Raw genomic sequence first — 16,839 nt, 5'->3', positions numbered from 1 at the left:
CCTATAGGCAGTAGAACTGCATTAACCTGGGCACGACTGATGAGAGAAATCCGGAGGGATTCCCCAGTATTAGTCACAATGAAAGGAATAGACCATGCTCACAGGGAATATAATTTTGATAGATTAATTGGAGCAGTGCAAGGAATTATAGGAGCTGAAGGGCTATAAAAATCCTGCCTCAGAAAAGAGAAAGGCAGGTGCTCTGAAGCTAGACAGTGATTTTAAAACAGCACTTTTCCCATTCTATAGTAGCAAAAATAAGCCTTTTAAATCTACATCAAACATCTTCGTTTATCAGGCATCAGACTAGGGATATAAAAACTATCTTAATTAGTTATCTGGTTAAATGATTTGTTTAATTGGTTAACCACTGGGCAGGGGGCTGCTCCTGCCAACCAGGCCCTCCAGTTGACCCATTACCCAATAAGGATGCCAGTAAGACTAATGCTTATTGGGTAACCATTTAACCTTTTACATACCTAAATCAGAGAACAATCAACTATGTAACAATGCAGAATATTCCACCTAGGTTAAGGTTAATGATACAAAACAGCAGGTTTAACCTATCTGAATATATTAAATAGCATTATGTCGAAAACTCAAATTTTCTTGCCTATTACATTTCCTTTTGAAGTAGATCACTCCTGCCTCATGTTTCTGGGGACATGGACAACCTCATCCTAGAGCTTGTCTCTTTGCTGAGTTGTGCCCCAAAGTTTAGAATGGAGAATTCCTTTCAGCAATGAGAGACAGCATCTTCTGGTTTTAATTACAGAATGATCTGAGAGATTTATGGTGTAAATATTGAGTGCTACATTGTGCCTTTAAGTCAAAGCCCAGTGTTAAGGAGATGTAGAGAAACAGCCCTACAGTGAAAATCCAAGGCAAAATTTTGCCATACTCAATCACAATTCCTTCTGTAGCATGCACGCAACAGATCCTCTGCTAGCCTTTAACTGGACTAGTGTGGTGTACGTTCTCTCCACTCATTCTTGAGAAGGTTCACTGACTACTACTCAGGGGAGTGTAGTTATGATCCTGCTCTTACTTCAGTTCTCTTTGGAGGATCAGTCTAGAACCAACCAAATTTCTACAATCTTTGAACTTCCTAGACAAGGGGCATAGCTATGGGTGGGCCTGAGTGGCCCGTGGCCCAGCCAGTTAGCATCCCGGTTACCCAAATCAGGGCCCGGAGCCCCCCAAATCCATGGCCTAGCCACACTGCTCTCCTGCCAGTGCCACATCTTGCTGCCCTGGTCTCTAGCCCTAGCTCTAGCCCACAGAGGGCATACCTTATTGAGGAAGGTGTGGGTGGGGCTAGTGCTGGGTCTGGAAACTGGGACCTCCATGCATAACACCGGAAGGAGAGTAACGTAGCAGGGCTGCCTGCTGAGAAATAAGCAGGGGGTATGGAGAGACTGGTCTCCCATTCCTCCTGCTTTCTCTCCACAGGGCACCAAATCTCTCCTGCTTCCCTCTCTCCAGGGCAATGGATCTCTCCTGCCTCCCTTCGCTTCCTGCCCCACTCTCCAGAGCTCCAGATCTTTCCTGCCTCCCTTCCCCCCTTCCTGCCCCCACCCTCCCAAACACCAGATCCCTCCCATCCCCTGCCCATGGCACTGGATCCCTCCTGCACATATGATCCTTCCTACTCCCTTCAAGGATCTCCACCCCACTACCCTGCCCCCCATCATTGCCCACCTACCTGAAAGCTGGGCCCACCCACTTTTCTTGTCCTAGCTACACCAATGCCCTAGACTCTGGCTAGCCCCTTGTACAGGCTTAAAATGGGAAGCAAAGAGTCTGCCATGCACTCCCCTCCCTCTGCATGTACCAGAGTGAACTTCTATAATGAAGTAATTGTCCTTGGGTTGAATGCGCTGAATTTACCCAGTTCAGGAAGAAAACACTTCACATACGGTATTGGGCATCAAAATATAAATAAATCTTGGATCGTTATTCAAGTGTAATGTGATGCAATCAGCTGTGGAAGAGAGCGTATCACTATCTGTCATTAATTAAGAAAGGATGTTTGCCTGCATTTATGATATGCAATGTCCTAAAACCTAGACCTGTCAGTTCTGCAACTCAGGCTCTGAAGTTCTAGCAGTGAATGCCTATTTTCTGTTTCTTTGAAGGCTTCATTCTAAAAGCTAATCCGAAGTCACATGCATAATTAGTAAGCAAGCAATGCAATCAGTTATTGACAGAAATCCTGATAGTACTTCTGAAAGCTTGCACCTAAGCAAATACAAAGCAAATTCATTAAATGAGGACTTAACACGTTGACAAACACTGAAACTTCAGAAAGAGTTTCTGCTCAGTAACATAACAAAGAACCTAAATAGCACTACCAGGCAAGGCAGCATTCCTTGTTGAGTGCCAATTATATAAAAGAAAGAAAACAAAAATAATATATATATTTCTGAAATAAAAGTATATATTAAGAAAAACATTTTGGGCAATATCTTCTATACAGATCTGTTTGTGAGAATTTGTGGGATCAGGGCCCAATTCATAGATCAATACTACAGGCTGAATCCCTCTACTCCAGCACCTGATTACTACCAAACCAGAGAGTTTGCCAAGCCATGGGAGGTCAATATTGTCTAGCAGCATTACCAACACTTCAACTGTTTACTGGGCTCTTAGAAAACATTTAGGGGTAAATTAGAGTAAATAACAGCACAGAACATTGAGAGCCAGAACTGGTGGCTGTATACACACATCCAGCTAACTAAAATCACGCCAGACCACAGATGTTGCTGGACCCAAGCGTGAAAGACTAGGGAAGTTCAACCTGTACATGAAATATTACAGATTCAGTGAAATGTAGGTCTGGGAGAGACTTTGAGAGGTCAAGTCCAGCCCCTATACTAAGGCCAGACCAAATCAACCTACACTATTTCTGACAGACTTTTGCCCCATTTGCTATTAAAAATCTACAGGGATGGAGATTCCACAATCTTGCCTGGAAGCCTATTCCAGAGTTTAACTAACCTTATATTTTGAAAGTTTTTCCTTATAATCAACCTAAATCTTCCTTGCTGCAAATTAGGCCATTTACTTCTTGCCCTACCTTCAGCGGACATGGAAAAGAACTAACCACCACCCTTTTCACAACAGCCTTTCACTTTTTTACTACTGGTGTGAGGTTGCCTCAAAGTCTTCTTTTTTTCAGGACTAAACATGCTCAGTTTTTTTAACCTTTCCTCACAGGTCAGGTTTTCTAATCCTTCTATCATTTTGTACTGCTTGTTTCTGAACTAGCTCTCATTTATCCTGATCTTTCCCAAAGGGCAGACCCAGATCTGGACATGGTATCCCAGCTGAGGCTTCACCAGTGTCAACCAGAGTGGGACACTTATCTCTGTGCCTTACACATGATACTCCTGCTAATACACCCCAGAATGACACAAAACTTTTTTGCAGTTGCATCACATTGCTGACTCTCATTCAATCTATGATCCACCATGTCTCCCAGATCCTTTTCAGTAGGACCTAACCAACTATTCTCCATTTTGTGGCCGCGCCTTTGATCGTTCCTCCCTAAGTGCAGAACTTTGCACGTGTCTTTCCTGAATTTCATTCTTGTTGATTTCAGACCAAATTCTCCAATTTGTCAAGTTTGTTTTGGATTCTAATTCTATCCTATAAAAAGCGCACGCCAGTGTCTTGCCACGCATTGCAGTTAGGCAGACTGGTCTATAATTCTTCAGGTTCTCTTTCTTACACTTTTCAATTACTATCTCCATAGTTTTAGAATCAAACTGCCTACTTCCAGGCAATGGAGCTGGCCCACAAAAGCTCATCACCTAATAAACCATCTTATTAGTCTTTAACGTGCTGCATAGTCCTGTCTTTTGTTACTTCTAGGCTAGATATTCTCATCAAATTAATTTACATATATTTAAAATGTGTCTCAGTAAAATGCCCTCTCTTCTCAACACAAAAAGGAGGCAGGATTGAAAGTATTTCCTTATGATCCATTACTGTGATCAGTACTGAAAATTTGCTAGTAATGAAAGTATTCATACTCATCCATTAACCTTGGTGAAACTCACGAGCTATGGAAACCCTAATCTCCAGAACAGTAAAGTGCAGTGCAATCTCCTTTACTAAAAGGCATAAAATTGTTCCGCAAAAGAAATAAAAGTTCTTACTGATTTTCAACCCTCTAATTTGGTTCCCCTGTGCAACAGTAACCACCACCAGGTGGATTTGAACATGGGACCTCTACAACTTGAGCTATAAAGTCAGCTTGCTCTCAGCTTAGGCTGTAGAGCCCCCTTCCTTGTTCTTACCTCTCACTGTAAGTGGTCTAAGTGCCACTACATGGGACAGTGAACCACGCTAGGTGTGTAGGCTATACAACAAAGTGACAATTGGAGACCTACGCTCTGATTGAAGTCATGTAACCCAATTCCAGAAGCAATTCACCTGCCAGCCTTATGAACAGTTACTCCCAAAAAGAATGCCACTGGCACTAGAGATGTGAATGGGGAACCGGTTACCTGGTAAGCATCAGCCATCATGGGTGACGCATACCAGGTAATGGGAGTTGGCAGCCTCATGCAAGAAGGAGGGCCAGAAGCGGCAGCGGGGAAGGGAGGGCTGCTGGCTCCTCGCACAGTGTGGTTTGCCTGCTGCTCGCTTCCTCAGCAGGGCTATGCAGTGGCTGCTACCCTACCCCAAGAGCAGCCACCATGCTGCCCTGGCCCTAGCTTCAGCCCTTCCTTAGGGCTGGAGCTGCAGCGAAGGCTGGCCACGTGGTGAGTGGTGGTGGCATCAGCTCTGGCGGCCGGGGCCCAGGTACAAGCCGCCGTGTGGGGAGCATGGTGGCGGCACGTTAGATGAGAGAGAACTATTCTAACAAAGTGGCTCTGAACTCTTGTGCATCCCCTTCAACATTGGCCTGATCATCCTCCAGACTTGATGGGATCAGACTAAGTGGCTACATTTGCTGTGATGGTGGCGATGCCACAAGTTTCCTCTTAAATATGCACAAAACAATGCGTGGTTAAAAATAATTCTTTGAGAATGGCACTTTTTTGTTTGTTTTCTATCAGAGCGTATGCTGCCTGAACATAGAAAATTGCATATTAATCTCCAAAGAATGACCAGTTTCCATTATAGTCACCCAACAGAACTGCTGACATTTTTTTTAACATTGTGAGTGCCGTTAATTGTTTTCTGTGGTTTCTAATAGCAGTATTTCTTTTCAAATGGGACATGAAATCTTAAAAAGTCATTAGCTTCGGTCTATGTACAGTATTTAACTTTTACCTTCCAGTAAGTATGTTTAGTATCTCCACAGAAATTGCAAAAGCCATCATGTCTCTGAAGATTTAGGACTTGGGGTAGTGGTTTTATGGCCTTTTTCATTATAATATAATACATGTAGGAATGACCAAGTAAAGGCTTAAATACAACAAAAGGACCCCTCCTTGCAAAATGGTCACAATTAACTACATTGGGGGAATTAATAAATGCCACTTTATATAATAAAAAGACCCTAAGAGGCGGATGCTAAGTAATTTTGACCATTTTACAGACTGAAAAATTAGAATATGCAGAGGTGGTTTATTAGTTATTATTTGCACTATATTACTGAACTATCTAGAGTCTACCAGCTGAAATCAGAGCTGAAGTAATGTGTCCAATTTTGAGCTCCACGCTTTAGAACAAAATAGTGAGAGAGTCCAGAGAAGAGTAAATAAAAGAAAAAAAGGGATTTAGAAAACTTTACCTAAAAGGAAAAGTTAAAAATGGGCATGTTTAGTCTTGAGAAAAGACGACTAAGAGGGAGACCCATGCTGGGTGGTTTTCAGGGTCATGCACTTTGTTAATTATCCCTTGTTTTAGTATTTTTCTTACATAACATAGATAGATAGATTAGACAAGATAGATTAGATAGATAGATTAGACAGACAGACAGACCATTCATCATCTTTTATTTAACTGAACAGATAAATACGGGTTTACTATCAAATCCTTGCAAAACTTTTTAAAAAGACTATCTGAAACACAAACAAGCTGCTTAAACATAGTGTCCCAACAAAAAAGACCTGTTTGATTAATCCAGAAACACAAGCCTATTAAACAAAATATCCTCTATTTTTTCCCCTCTTGATTTGTAGCATCTATTCTGAAATCTAACCACTTTTTCAATATACAGAAAATAAACAGTTACCTAAAGCTTAGAAATCAACAATAGCATGAAATGTAAACTTAGCAGTCATGGATGCTGGCAAATGAGTCTTCTAAGACTGTAATTTAATATAAACAATTACTGACACCTTCAAAACATGAATACAGACAGGGGCGACTGGTGCTGCAGGGGAAGAGGTGCAAGGAGGGCCACCCAGAGGAGGTGGGAGGGTGCATCCCATTTAGCAATTAAAATTTTGGCAGGGAACAAGGGGTGGGTGCACATCCTGATTGCTGTCCCGAGTCACCTATGAATACAGATTGCATAAAAATGCCAAGATTATGGCTACATTATGACTTCAGGGTATGATTCCCCTCTAATGTTATACACGTGTTCAGGTTAGCTCTCACTGAGCTAGCACACATACATAAACAGCAGGCTGACTGAAATCAGCGGTGAGTGTTCAGCATGGTAAAGCCATGTTACTGTAACTTGCTTCCCATGCTACTGTAGTTACATTCCTATTTATGCTCGTGTGAGCTTGATGAGTTAGCACAACTGCATGTACAAGGTGGAATCACACCCCTAGCTCATACTGTAGACAAAGCCTCACGGTGCATCAAAAAACAACAAGGGCACAAAGCACTGGAATAAGAGTATTGTTAAACAAATACTCAAAATCTGAGTGTATCAGAACTGACATTACTGGGTTACAACTGAGTCATCCCTTTCATACATATTTTGTTTTAAAAATAAGTACTCCCATTTCTAAAAGTGAACTACTCTGCTCAGTAAATTTAGCACACAGAAATGGACCCACAAAAATTAACGTGAAAAGCTCATTATAAAACATACTTTAGAAAACCACAAGGGTTTTGGAGGCATTCCACATGGCATAACTTTACGACTAATGATGGGCATAGGATATCAGACACATACAGAATGGACACCTACCAAACCAACTCCAATCTAAAGGTATTTGCCATCGGAAAAAGCTGAGTTGACAATGAGCTTTAAGCATGGTTGGTGACACTGAAGGCATACAAAGGAGTTCTATGGTATTTTTCTCTGTCATCAACCTTTCTTCATTTCAGTACAATTCTTGTCAGTCAGGCCACAGTCCAATAAATGTCTTTTATCGTAGGAGCTGATACACATCTCCTTTTCTGGATAAGGGGCTACATTTAAAAGGCCTTCTTTGTGAAGAAAAACTGACATAGAAATTTTAATATGTATCTATGTGATGAGCAGAGACATGTCATGGCTATTTCAGATAAACCGATCGAATTCCACTGGCTTAATTGGCGGGGCTCTCGGAGTCACATCAAACTTTCTCTCTCCTAACTTGCAATCAAATGCAAATGCAAGACAGTTTAGAAAAAGAATTACAATGATTAATAATAAACAAAGACATTCAAATAAAATAAGAACTGATAAAAATCTTTGACCATATCACAAACCAAACATATTTAAGGTTTGAACAAAATTTGGGCATTTTCTCTCCCTATTCAAATTTTATGAACCTCTGCACTTCCTGTATTCAGGATTAGAGGACTAAAATATTGCAACATAAGGCTCCTCTCACAGTGTTACTAACCCAGAAAAACTAGAACTCCAGCAAAATAAAGCAAACAAAAAAGCATAACTTAAGAAATTCAGACACTCTCAAATTAAGCATCTAAAAATCGACTAAAAAAATACATTTAAAATACACTAAAAAACAGTGTGCGCACATAATGAGGGACACTCATTATTACAAATGATATACTATTTGGGTCAGCCTGCAAAAACAACAGGAGTTTTGTACAAACTACAGGTTGAACCTCCCAAATCTGGGACTCTCTGGTCCAGCAACATTTGTGGACCAGAAGGATGACGGATGTTGTTGGACCAGAGAGCCTCGGAAGTGAGGAGCATGAGCCAGCTGGGAATCCTGAGGGTGCTGGGGAGCCCAGCTGGGCAAGCAAAGGCTGGTCCTGTGGTGGGTGGGGAGTCAAGCTCCAGGGAGCCCCAGCCCAGGGAGCCCCGGTGCAGCAGGCTGGAATCCCAAGCCGTCAGGGAACCCTGGCAGAAGTGGGGCCAGTGGAGGCTCGAGAGTTCCGGTCCGAAGAGGCTGACCCCTGGAAACCCAGCATGGGGCCAGCAGCAGGGTGGGGAGGCCAGGCTCTGGGGTCGCGCACAGCCCAGAGAGGAGTCTGACCTTTCCTGGTCCTGCAAACTCCTTGGTTCGGGACCACTCAGGTTCCAAGGGTGCTGGACCAGGGAGGTCCAACCTGTAGTCATCTTGTAAATGGGCCTGAACCAAAGACGAGCCAGGGCCAAACACTTCTGAACATTAGAAACCAGAACTCGAATCTAAACTTTGCTGATGGCCCCTACACTTTTGATAATTAAGCAAACCCCCAAATCCGGACCCTCTGAATCCCCAGTCACTAGAAATCTGAGTGTGACTTTTCTGTGGATTTGGCCCATTTCTTCTGAAGACTTAAAAACAAGAAATTCAAAACATATTAAACTACAACCACAAAAGAAACAAGTCTTTTAAAAGAGGACAGTACGTGGGAATCTTGCTGGTTTGGCACACACAGGACCTATAACAAGGCCAAAATGCTTATTACTTGCTTGACTGGTTTGTAGTTCCTGGTACTTCCCTCTCCAGAGATTTTTATTGCCAATGATGAATCAAGGTTTGGTTTAATAGATGCAATGAATGTTTCATGTAACTTTTTTTTTGTGATGTATGTTTCAAATTTGTTATTAGTTTTTCCCTACGGGCGAGTTCCAAATGCATCCGCAGCTTAATCAGATTACCTTTGGGAATTTGCTTAATCTCTCCCCCACTTCTATTTGATTATGGTCCTATGTATTTCTGAAGCTGGTACTGGGTGTTTGGTTAGGGTTATGATTGACTGAAATTCCTTCCTTCCTACTGGAAATGCTTCCTTAAAATTTCCTTTCTGCCTGGAATCTAGTTAATACACTGATAAGTACCTTACAAACAAAATTATAAGTAAAATTAACTAAGGGTCTGTTATGACACCCATTTTTTTTTAAACCAGCTGGAAATTTTTCACTGACTTCAATGAACACTGTGGATCAGGCAATAATTGCATCAAGCACATTTCTCCCTTAGACTTCCAATATAAAACATGCTTCATTTTTAATGTCCCTACTCCTGCCATATCCCCTACTCTCTTCTTCACTTGAGGCACATTCTCTACATTACATTGAGGCGCTCCATATTCTGGCTTCCTATTATTTTAGGCACTGAAACCATCTCTAGAATGGCAATTTTGTTCACAACTGATTTGAATCTATATCAAAACTCTGATGTTATCAAATCAATTTCATGGCTCTTTCACTCTCTCATATATATAATTTCTTTTTGAAGGGGTTGGAGGTGGGGTGCAGGGGTAAAAGTTTTGTAAACTCTTTATCTACTTTCTGTTACCTGTCTGCGCAGGGGAATGCGCTTAGTCAGCTTGTGCACAGCAGGCTGACTGCTGAAGTCCGGCTTCTTGGTAGTGTTCTTCATGCGACATATGATAACTGTCAGCACCATGCAGGCAATTAAGAAGACCCCTATGCAGTAAATGGCTATCTCCAGGTAGTCTGGGGATGCTGGATACTCTTTTTTTTCCTCAGGAGCTAGGTTGCAATTTTGAGGGAGAAAGAATCATGCCACAGAGTTAGCACACAGCAGAAACATGTATCAGTACAGTGATTGAAATGACATTAATTTACATGTGGACTTCATGCATTGATTTCATGGAATACAGAATACTGTAAATCTCCAAAGAACTTGTTTAGAACATCTCGACCGGTACAATTGGTCTCCTTTTCCAGATTGCTGTGTCACGAAATTTGTGTGTGTGTGTGGAGAGGGGATAATGCATTTTCTTTCATTATGAATTCAGTGCTAAAAAATAAAACTATGCCCAGGTTTGTTTTCCAATTCTGACTAATAAGCCAACCTCTCAAGAAGGAGAAAATCAGCACATAATTCACTTCAGATGAATAAATAGTTAAACCAATTTTTGATAGCAACAAATAACAGACTAAAATCAAAATAATTCACAAGAGCACTTTATTTAGCGTTGCTATCCAGCCGTATGCACATTTACGGACAAAACATGTATTCATTTAATTGGGCTAAAAGAAAGGCTTATAGACTACTAAACAGAACATTCTATGGGAATGAGCCTGCATTGCTTGCATATCCAAGATTTCCACTGGGAAATAAGTGCACAAGGAATGAAGGACCAATCAAGCCCCTTATGATAAGTGTGCTTCCTAACTCAGGCTGGGATTCTTAAATGAGTTGATGGGAGTTATCTGCTTAACTCTTAGTCAATTCATTGTTAGTTGGGTGCCTAATTTCCTTAGACTTTTTTGAAGAGCCCATCTGCAGACTAAAAGAGAATAAACTAACAAGCATGATGAGGGAATTGTTTTCAACACATTTTAACAGTTCTCCTTCAGTCCGACTTACATTATAGTTACTAACACAGCTTTTTTATTAACTTCATCTGTGATTACAAGTCAATAAGATTTGTGTATGTATGTGTGGGATTTTGAAGTTATCCTCAAGATGGTTACATATGCAAATACTCTAAGTTCATCTTTACCTAAGCCTTCATCTGGAATATGCCTCCAAAAAGGCAGCGTACCATAATAATCAAGTGCCACTCTGCAAGCAGTGCACATCCAAGGTTTCATTTTCTTGCACCTCGTCTTCGGTTAACATCATATTTCATTCAAGCAAATTGGTTAAAAGATGCTAATCAGTCACTTGCAAAATGCAAACACTGCTAGCAGAAGCAAGCTCAGCATAAGCACTGTCTGACTGCTTAGTGATGAATGAACCATGCAGACATCAGTTCACTGGGCAAGAGGACAGTGAAATATAATGGAACTGTTTTGTCCAATGCATTTGAATAATAAAGACAAAATGTCTACAGTTATTAAGAACATTTCACTCACATAGCACAAATTTCCACTATAAAATTATGCAAGACACATGCAGGTAACTGCACCTTTTTCTTAGGATTAAGAACTAATTAATGCTGAAGTACGTAATGGCCCAGCAAATCACATATCATTCAAGTTATCTCAAAGGTAATATCAAGGCAGTAGCATTGTAGATGTTACACATAAGAAAATTTCACTAGCACAGAAATAAACTAAAAGGTTACATTTTCTGACAGCTAACAATTTTCAGGCAATAGAGCACATTGATGTTTGTTTCTCCCAAGAAAAACATCAATCCCAGCATTCCAGGACATGCTTTGCTTTGCTATTCGTTCTCTTAAAACATGCAATGTTGAAAGATGCACAGAGCCGATTCCCAAGGTATATAATACACTGCTTCTGTATACATTCTTTGGCTTTAAAATTCGACCCAATGATTCTCACAAGACACTGGCTATAGGTAAAAGTTGAACATTATCATATTAAATGGCTTAGAGATTTTGATGGAAATGTCCTTTATAATGGCCAAATTACTTTCAAAATTACCAAGGTAATCTTGAATTTCCTCTTATAGGAAAAATCTTTGAGGATTAATGTGTTGATTCTCAGCATCTTATAAGTGCTAAAGAGATACATTTCCTTGTTTGATGAATGTAAAGATGTTTAAATTAAGCCTGAGAGTGGCTCAATTTGTCCTTTACATTTTTCATAGCTGCAGACTAAGAGCTGTTTTGTAAGATTCATCAAGGCTACTTCCCTTAAAAATAATAATTAAAAATTTTGAAGATAATAACAGCCCCATTTCTGAGACAGAAGCTGTGCTAACTCCGAAGCAACCAACAAAGAAAATAAAGAGGAAAAACCACTGAAAGAGAGCAGTGTATACCTGGCAGAACTGTCAACCATGCAGTGTGAAAGGATATCCCAATAGAATTACCCGCCAAGCATGTATACTCCCCAGCATCCTCAAAAGTTACATTCCGAATATAGAGAACCTCAATCTCTTTGTCCGTGGTGTTAACACCGGCGGCCTAGAAAAAAAAAGGGAAGCAAGAGAAAAGCTAGACATTGTGGGAATTCTTGTGGACAGGGCTGTGGAACCACAGGGCTTTGCACTTTGTGAAGTCAGAGGTGTGCAGATCCAAAGTTCCTTCCCCATCCACAAATTCCTCATCCAAAAGGTGTTTGCCAACAGGTCCCAGCTCACCTCAGAGAGTAATCAACACCCTTCACCAGACTTAAACACACCACCTAAACATGCATGCAATCAAATGACATGGAAAAATTAACCCACAACACTTAGTTTTCTTTCCTTTTTTTTTTTTTTTTAAGAATAAAAGTACATTGAAAGAAAAACACAGAAAATGAAGTAGGACAGTTTCTGGTACCACTCAGCTACCAGAGAGAGTAATGCCATACACAAACAACTTGCTCGCTACCTTGAGCAGAATATGACCTTAAGAGTTCCTTTTCCATCACATTATATTTAAACATGATAGATTGTGCAGTGCTGCCAAGTCTCACAATTTTCAATTATCTTGCCTCATGATGTGCTTTTCCTAAAACTCCATCTTCTAGAATCATGCAATTCTGAGACAATCTCAGATGCTTGTGCTGCTTTTTATTTTTTCCCTCATGATATGTTACAAGCCGGTGATTGTGAAGGAGTAGTTAGAAAGTCCTAAAAGTTTTTTAAAAATCAGGAGGGAAATCAAAAGAACCCAACTGTATACAGGCAGTCCCCGGGTTACGCACAAGATAGGGACTGTAGGTTTGTTCTTAAGTTATGTAAGTCGGAACAAACCTACTGTAGGTTTGTTCATCTGTATGTAAGTCGGAACTGGCGTCAGCTGCTGCTGAAACTGATCAGTTTCAACCGCGGCTGAATCTGGATGCCAGTTCCGACTTACATACAGATTCAACTTAAGAAACCCAGGCGTCCCCAAGTCAGCTGCTGCTGAAACTGATCAGCGGCTGATTCCAGGAAGCCTGGGGCAGAGCAACTCTGCCTCAGGCTTCCTGTAGTCAGCCGCTGGTCAATTTCAGCAGCGGCTGACTTGGGGACGCCTGGGGCAGAGCAGCTGGGGTGCTGCTGGGTTGCTCCAGTAGCGCGGTTCCTCGGCGCTACTGGAGCAACCCAGCACCACCCCAGCTGCTCTGCCCCAGGCGTTCTGATTCAGCCGCTGCTGAAACTGACCAGCAGCAGCTGAATCAGGACGCCTGGGGCAGAGCAGCTGGGGTGCTGCTGGGTTGGTCTGGTGCGGCGCTGCGGGACCAACCCGGCAGCCCCCAGCTGCTCTACCCCAGGGGTAGGCAAGAAAAGCCTGGTCTGCTGGGGGGGGGGGGGCACTAGCTGTACCCCCCCCCCCCCCCCCAGCAGACCAGGGAGACGGGGGTGGCGGGACCGCCCAAGTCCTCCATGGCTTTGCTCCCTCTCCCTGGTCTGCTGACCTGGGAGACGCGGAGCAAAGCCGCAGAGCACGTGGGCAGCGGGACAGTCCAGGCGCGCCGCGGCTGTCCCACTGCTGGCGTGCTCCGAGGCTTTGCTCCCCATCTCTCTGGTCTGCTGGTCAGACCAGGGAGACGGGGAGCCAAGCCGTGGAGCACACCCAGAGCGGGACAGCCCAAGCACGCCTGGGTTGTCCTGCTGTGGGCGTGCTCCGCGGCTTTGCTCCCCGTCTCCCTGCAGACCAGGGAGACGGAGAGCAAAGCCGCAGAGCACGCCCGCAGCGGGACAGCCCGGGCGTGCTTGAGCTGTCCCCCTGCGGGCGTCCTCCGCTGCTTTGCTCCCCATCTCCCTGGTCTGCAGGGAGACGGGGAGCAAAGCCTTGGAGCACGCCCGCAGCGGGACAGCCAAGGCTTTGCTCCTGTCCCCCTGGTCTGTTGGGGGGGGTCCAGAGGCTTTTCTGGACCCCCCCCCCCCAGCAGACCAGGGGGACAGGAGCAAAGCCGCCCAGGCGGCGGGGGTCCCACCGCCTGGGTGGCTTTGCTCCCGGGCAAACGAGCAAAGCTGCCCAGGCGGCGGCTTTGCTCAGGTGTCTCTGGTCTGCTGGGGGGGGTCCAGCAGCTTTTCTGGACCCCCCCCCCCCCGCAGACCAGGGAGACCGGGAGAAGCTTTTCTCGCCCCGGAGGACACAGGTGGCAACCCGCCACCCGTGAGCTCTGGGGCGAGAAAAGCCCCGTTCATAAGTGCGGATCCGACATAAGTCGGATCCACGTAAGTCGGGGACTGCCTCTGTATAAAAATCTCAGAACACATTAACTCCTCATGATTTTTGACTGAATTACAATTTTGGAAAGTTTCATATTGATGATACCTATCACGTCTCAAGTCATCTTTTGTGTAATCTATTATCCAAACTTGTACAAACCGAATTAATCCAGAAAGACGTTTAGCCCTTGATTTTACCAAATGTTCAACAGGGGCATAGCACTGCATTGATTTGTAGGAGGAACTAGGTCAGAACATAGAGAACAACTAAATTGAATTAAATGAAAGAATGAGCAAAATCTTTATAGTTATTTTAAAACAAAGTAATGGGGGGGGGGGAAATAAATCACATGGAATTTATGTACATGTAATGTAGAAGGTCATCAATGAATAAAAAATATATATTGTACTAATTGTCAACATAAATTCTTCTGAGTTTTTATTTATTTTACTTAATATACTTAATGTAAGTATTGTACTATTGTCTTGATATAAATGTATGTATGTATGTGTGTGTGTGTGTGTGTATATATATATATATAATTTGCTGTAGCAAAAATTAAACATTAACATGTAATACAACCCTGTTTTTTATAATGAAATATGCAGCATTAACGACAAACCTGAACGCAGAGACAGACATCAAATGAAGAGAGAATAAAACTGTTAAGAAAGATCAGCTTCAGGAAACACAGAGCACAGACAAAGACTATTGTGAGAATTTTTCCATGGCTGCTGGTATAATACCAGTTGCATCACCAAAGGAGGATTATAAATATACCAAGGCCAAAGAGTTATCCTACAAGCTGCCTGCAGTCTCCCAAAGCACCATTTTTTCCAGCTTCTACATCCAGCTTTCTTTAAAAAACATTGTTACCTTTTGTAACAGTGAGCCAGGCAGACTGGTTGGCCTCCCCTATATAATTGGAGACCTTACAAATATATTCTCCAGCGTCCGCCTCTGTCACATTGTACAGCGTCAGCACTTCAGCATTGGAACTATTTATCCCCGAATGCTAGAATAGACCAATAACATAGGAGAACAATGTAACTGCTGCCCAATATGGACATTATTCTGTTTATGGTCCCACCACCAATACTCCACGAGAACATCTCTTCCATTTAGTGTCAATACCAGTGTCAAAATATTGGTTTGGGGGGTGTTTTTCTTTTAAGTAGAAGTAATTAAGAGGAGTTATTAATAGAATGGGGGGGAAGTGAGCACAGAGCTGGCATATTAATTACATGGAATAACATGGTATACAGCTGGTTGGATTCTTGGCATTGCCAACCAGTTTGGAAAACTTCGTAACGGAGAATATCCTTAAACGAACTTCCTTAGAATTCCTGCCAAGAAGAATAACCTTGTGCCATTGATATGTCACATCAAGTTGATGAAAAATGGACATCTCTGAAGGCTCTTCGTGCTGAGAACCCAGCAGTGCCAACAGACATTGGCAGCAGATCTCATCATTACTATGGGGCCTTTGAAATGAAGAGGCTCGAGAAATGTGAGAGAGAGTAGATTGTCTTTGGTTTGCTTTGGATGATCTCTACAAATAAATATCCTTGATGTTCTTTTAGTGGCTTTTCACTTCTTTGTATAAAACATGCATACATTATTTGAGAGATAAATGGATTTAAGAAATCGTGAAAAAACAACAGACTATCCATAAGCTAGCGCAATTAGCATTTAAACTAGCAAATTTCAACACAGTATTGCATTTGTAAGATAATGCACTTTTTTTTTAAGTTAATCTGTTTGAAAACAGAAGACCCAATCTCAAAATTCTTGGATTCACAGAACATATATTCCATGCTCCAAATAACCACTTGAATGCTGGAAAGACTCACCTTTAAAACTTGAAGATATGGTAATCCATCTGGCCCATATTTACTGCCGTTCTTCTCTACATGTTTAATCCACTGAATATGAGGCTGAGCATCACTGTACACTTTACAGACAAACTCCACATCACCCCCAACTACTGCGGAGGCATTTGCTGGTAGGCCAGCTTGGAGAATAGGCCTGTGTGGTGATCGTTCTGTTGGAGAGAGGGAGTGAGAGAGAGAGAGAAAAAAATAAAGATGCATAAATAAATAAGCAGTGCTGCCAAAAACACTGTTAGTGAACTCAAGCCAGAAAGCCCTGTAAGCCTGTTGGCTGACTACTCTGAAATAACTCCGCAGCCAAAACGTATAACAAAAACTACACTTCAAAGGAAATCACTTGAGTAGTACACTTGTAGTACAAAGAATACCCATTTAGAAGGGGGGGAAAAAGAGGTCGCTTAACAAAATTTACATTTATTTCCAAGGTTGGGCCACCTATAAAAAGGAAAAAGGAAAATAAATTTAACTTTACAGTTCAGCATAACAAGAGCTTTTGAGTTTATTTATTTTACTTAACATAAAACCAGAAAAAAAGTTTTATCACTTTATAAAATTAAATACTCATTGCCCTAAAATCAATGAAGTTATTACAGGCATTATTAAAACAGCTGCC

At 42.1% G+C, this 16,839-nt stretch overlaps 1 protein-coding gene across 10 annotated transcripts in view; it reads right to left on the bottom strand.

Annotated features, from left to right (window-relative positions):
- Window positions 1-16,839, bottom strand: part of FGFR2 (fibroblast growth factor receptor 2) — a 131,361-nt gene that overhangs the window by 29,771 nt on the left and 84,751 nt on the right. For 5 of the 10 annotated variants that reach the window (XM_075935341.1, XM_014573599.3, XM_075935346.1 and 2 more), the window contains 3 exons: window positions 16,188-16,378; window positions 12,009-12,153; window positions 9,597-9,799 (listed from right to left, as the gene is read on the bottom strand). In XM_075935341.1, coding sequence (XP_075791456.1) covers window positions 9,597-9,799; window positions 12,009-12,153; window positions 16,188-16,378 — 539 coding nt within the window. Of the gene's footprint in view, window positions 1-9,596; window positions 9,800-12,008; window positions 12,154-15,210; window positions 15,350-16,187; window positions 16,379-16,839 lie in introns of all 10 variants that reach the window. The other 5 variants (XM_075935342.1, XM_075935347.1, XM_075935343.1 and 2 more) reach the window with 3 other exon arrangements.

Source organism: Pelodiscus sinensis, chromosome 8, assembly GCF_049634645.1.
Source record: "Pelodiscus sinensis isolate JC-2024 chromosome 8, ASM4963464v1, whole genome shotgun sequence".
NCBI lineage: Eukaryota > Metazoa > Chordata > Testudines > Trionychidae > Pelodiscus > Pelodiscus sinensis.
Note: the sequence above shows the minus strand (reverse complement) of the source record. Positions and strands in the feature narration are given on the sequence as shown.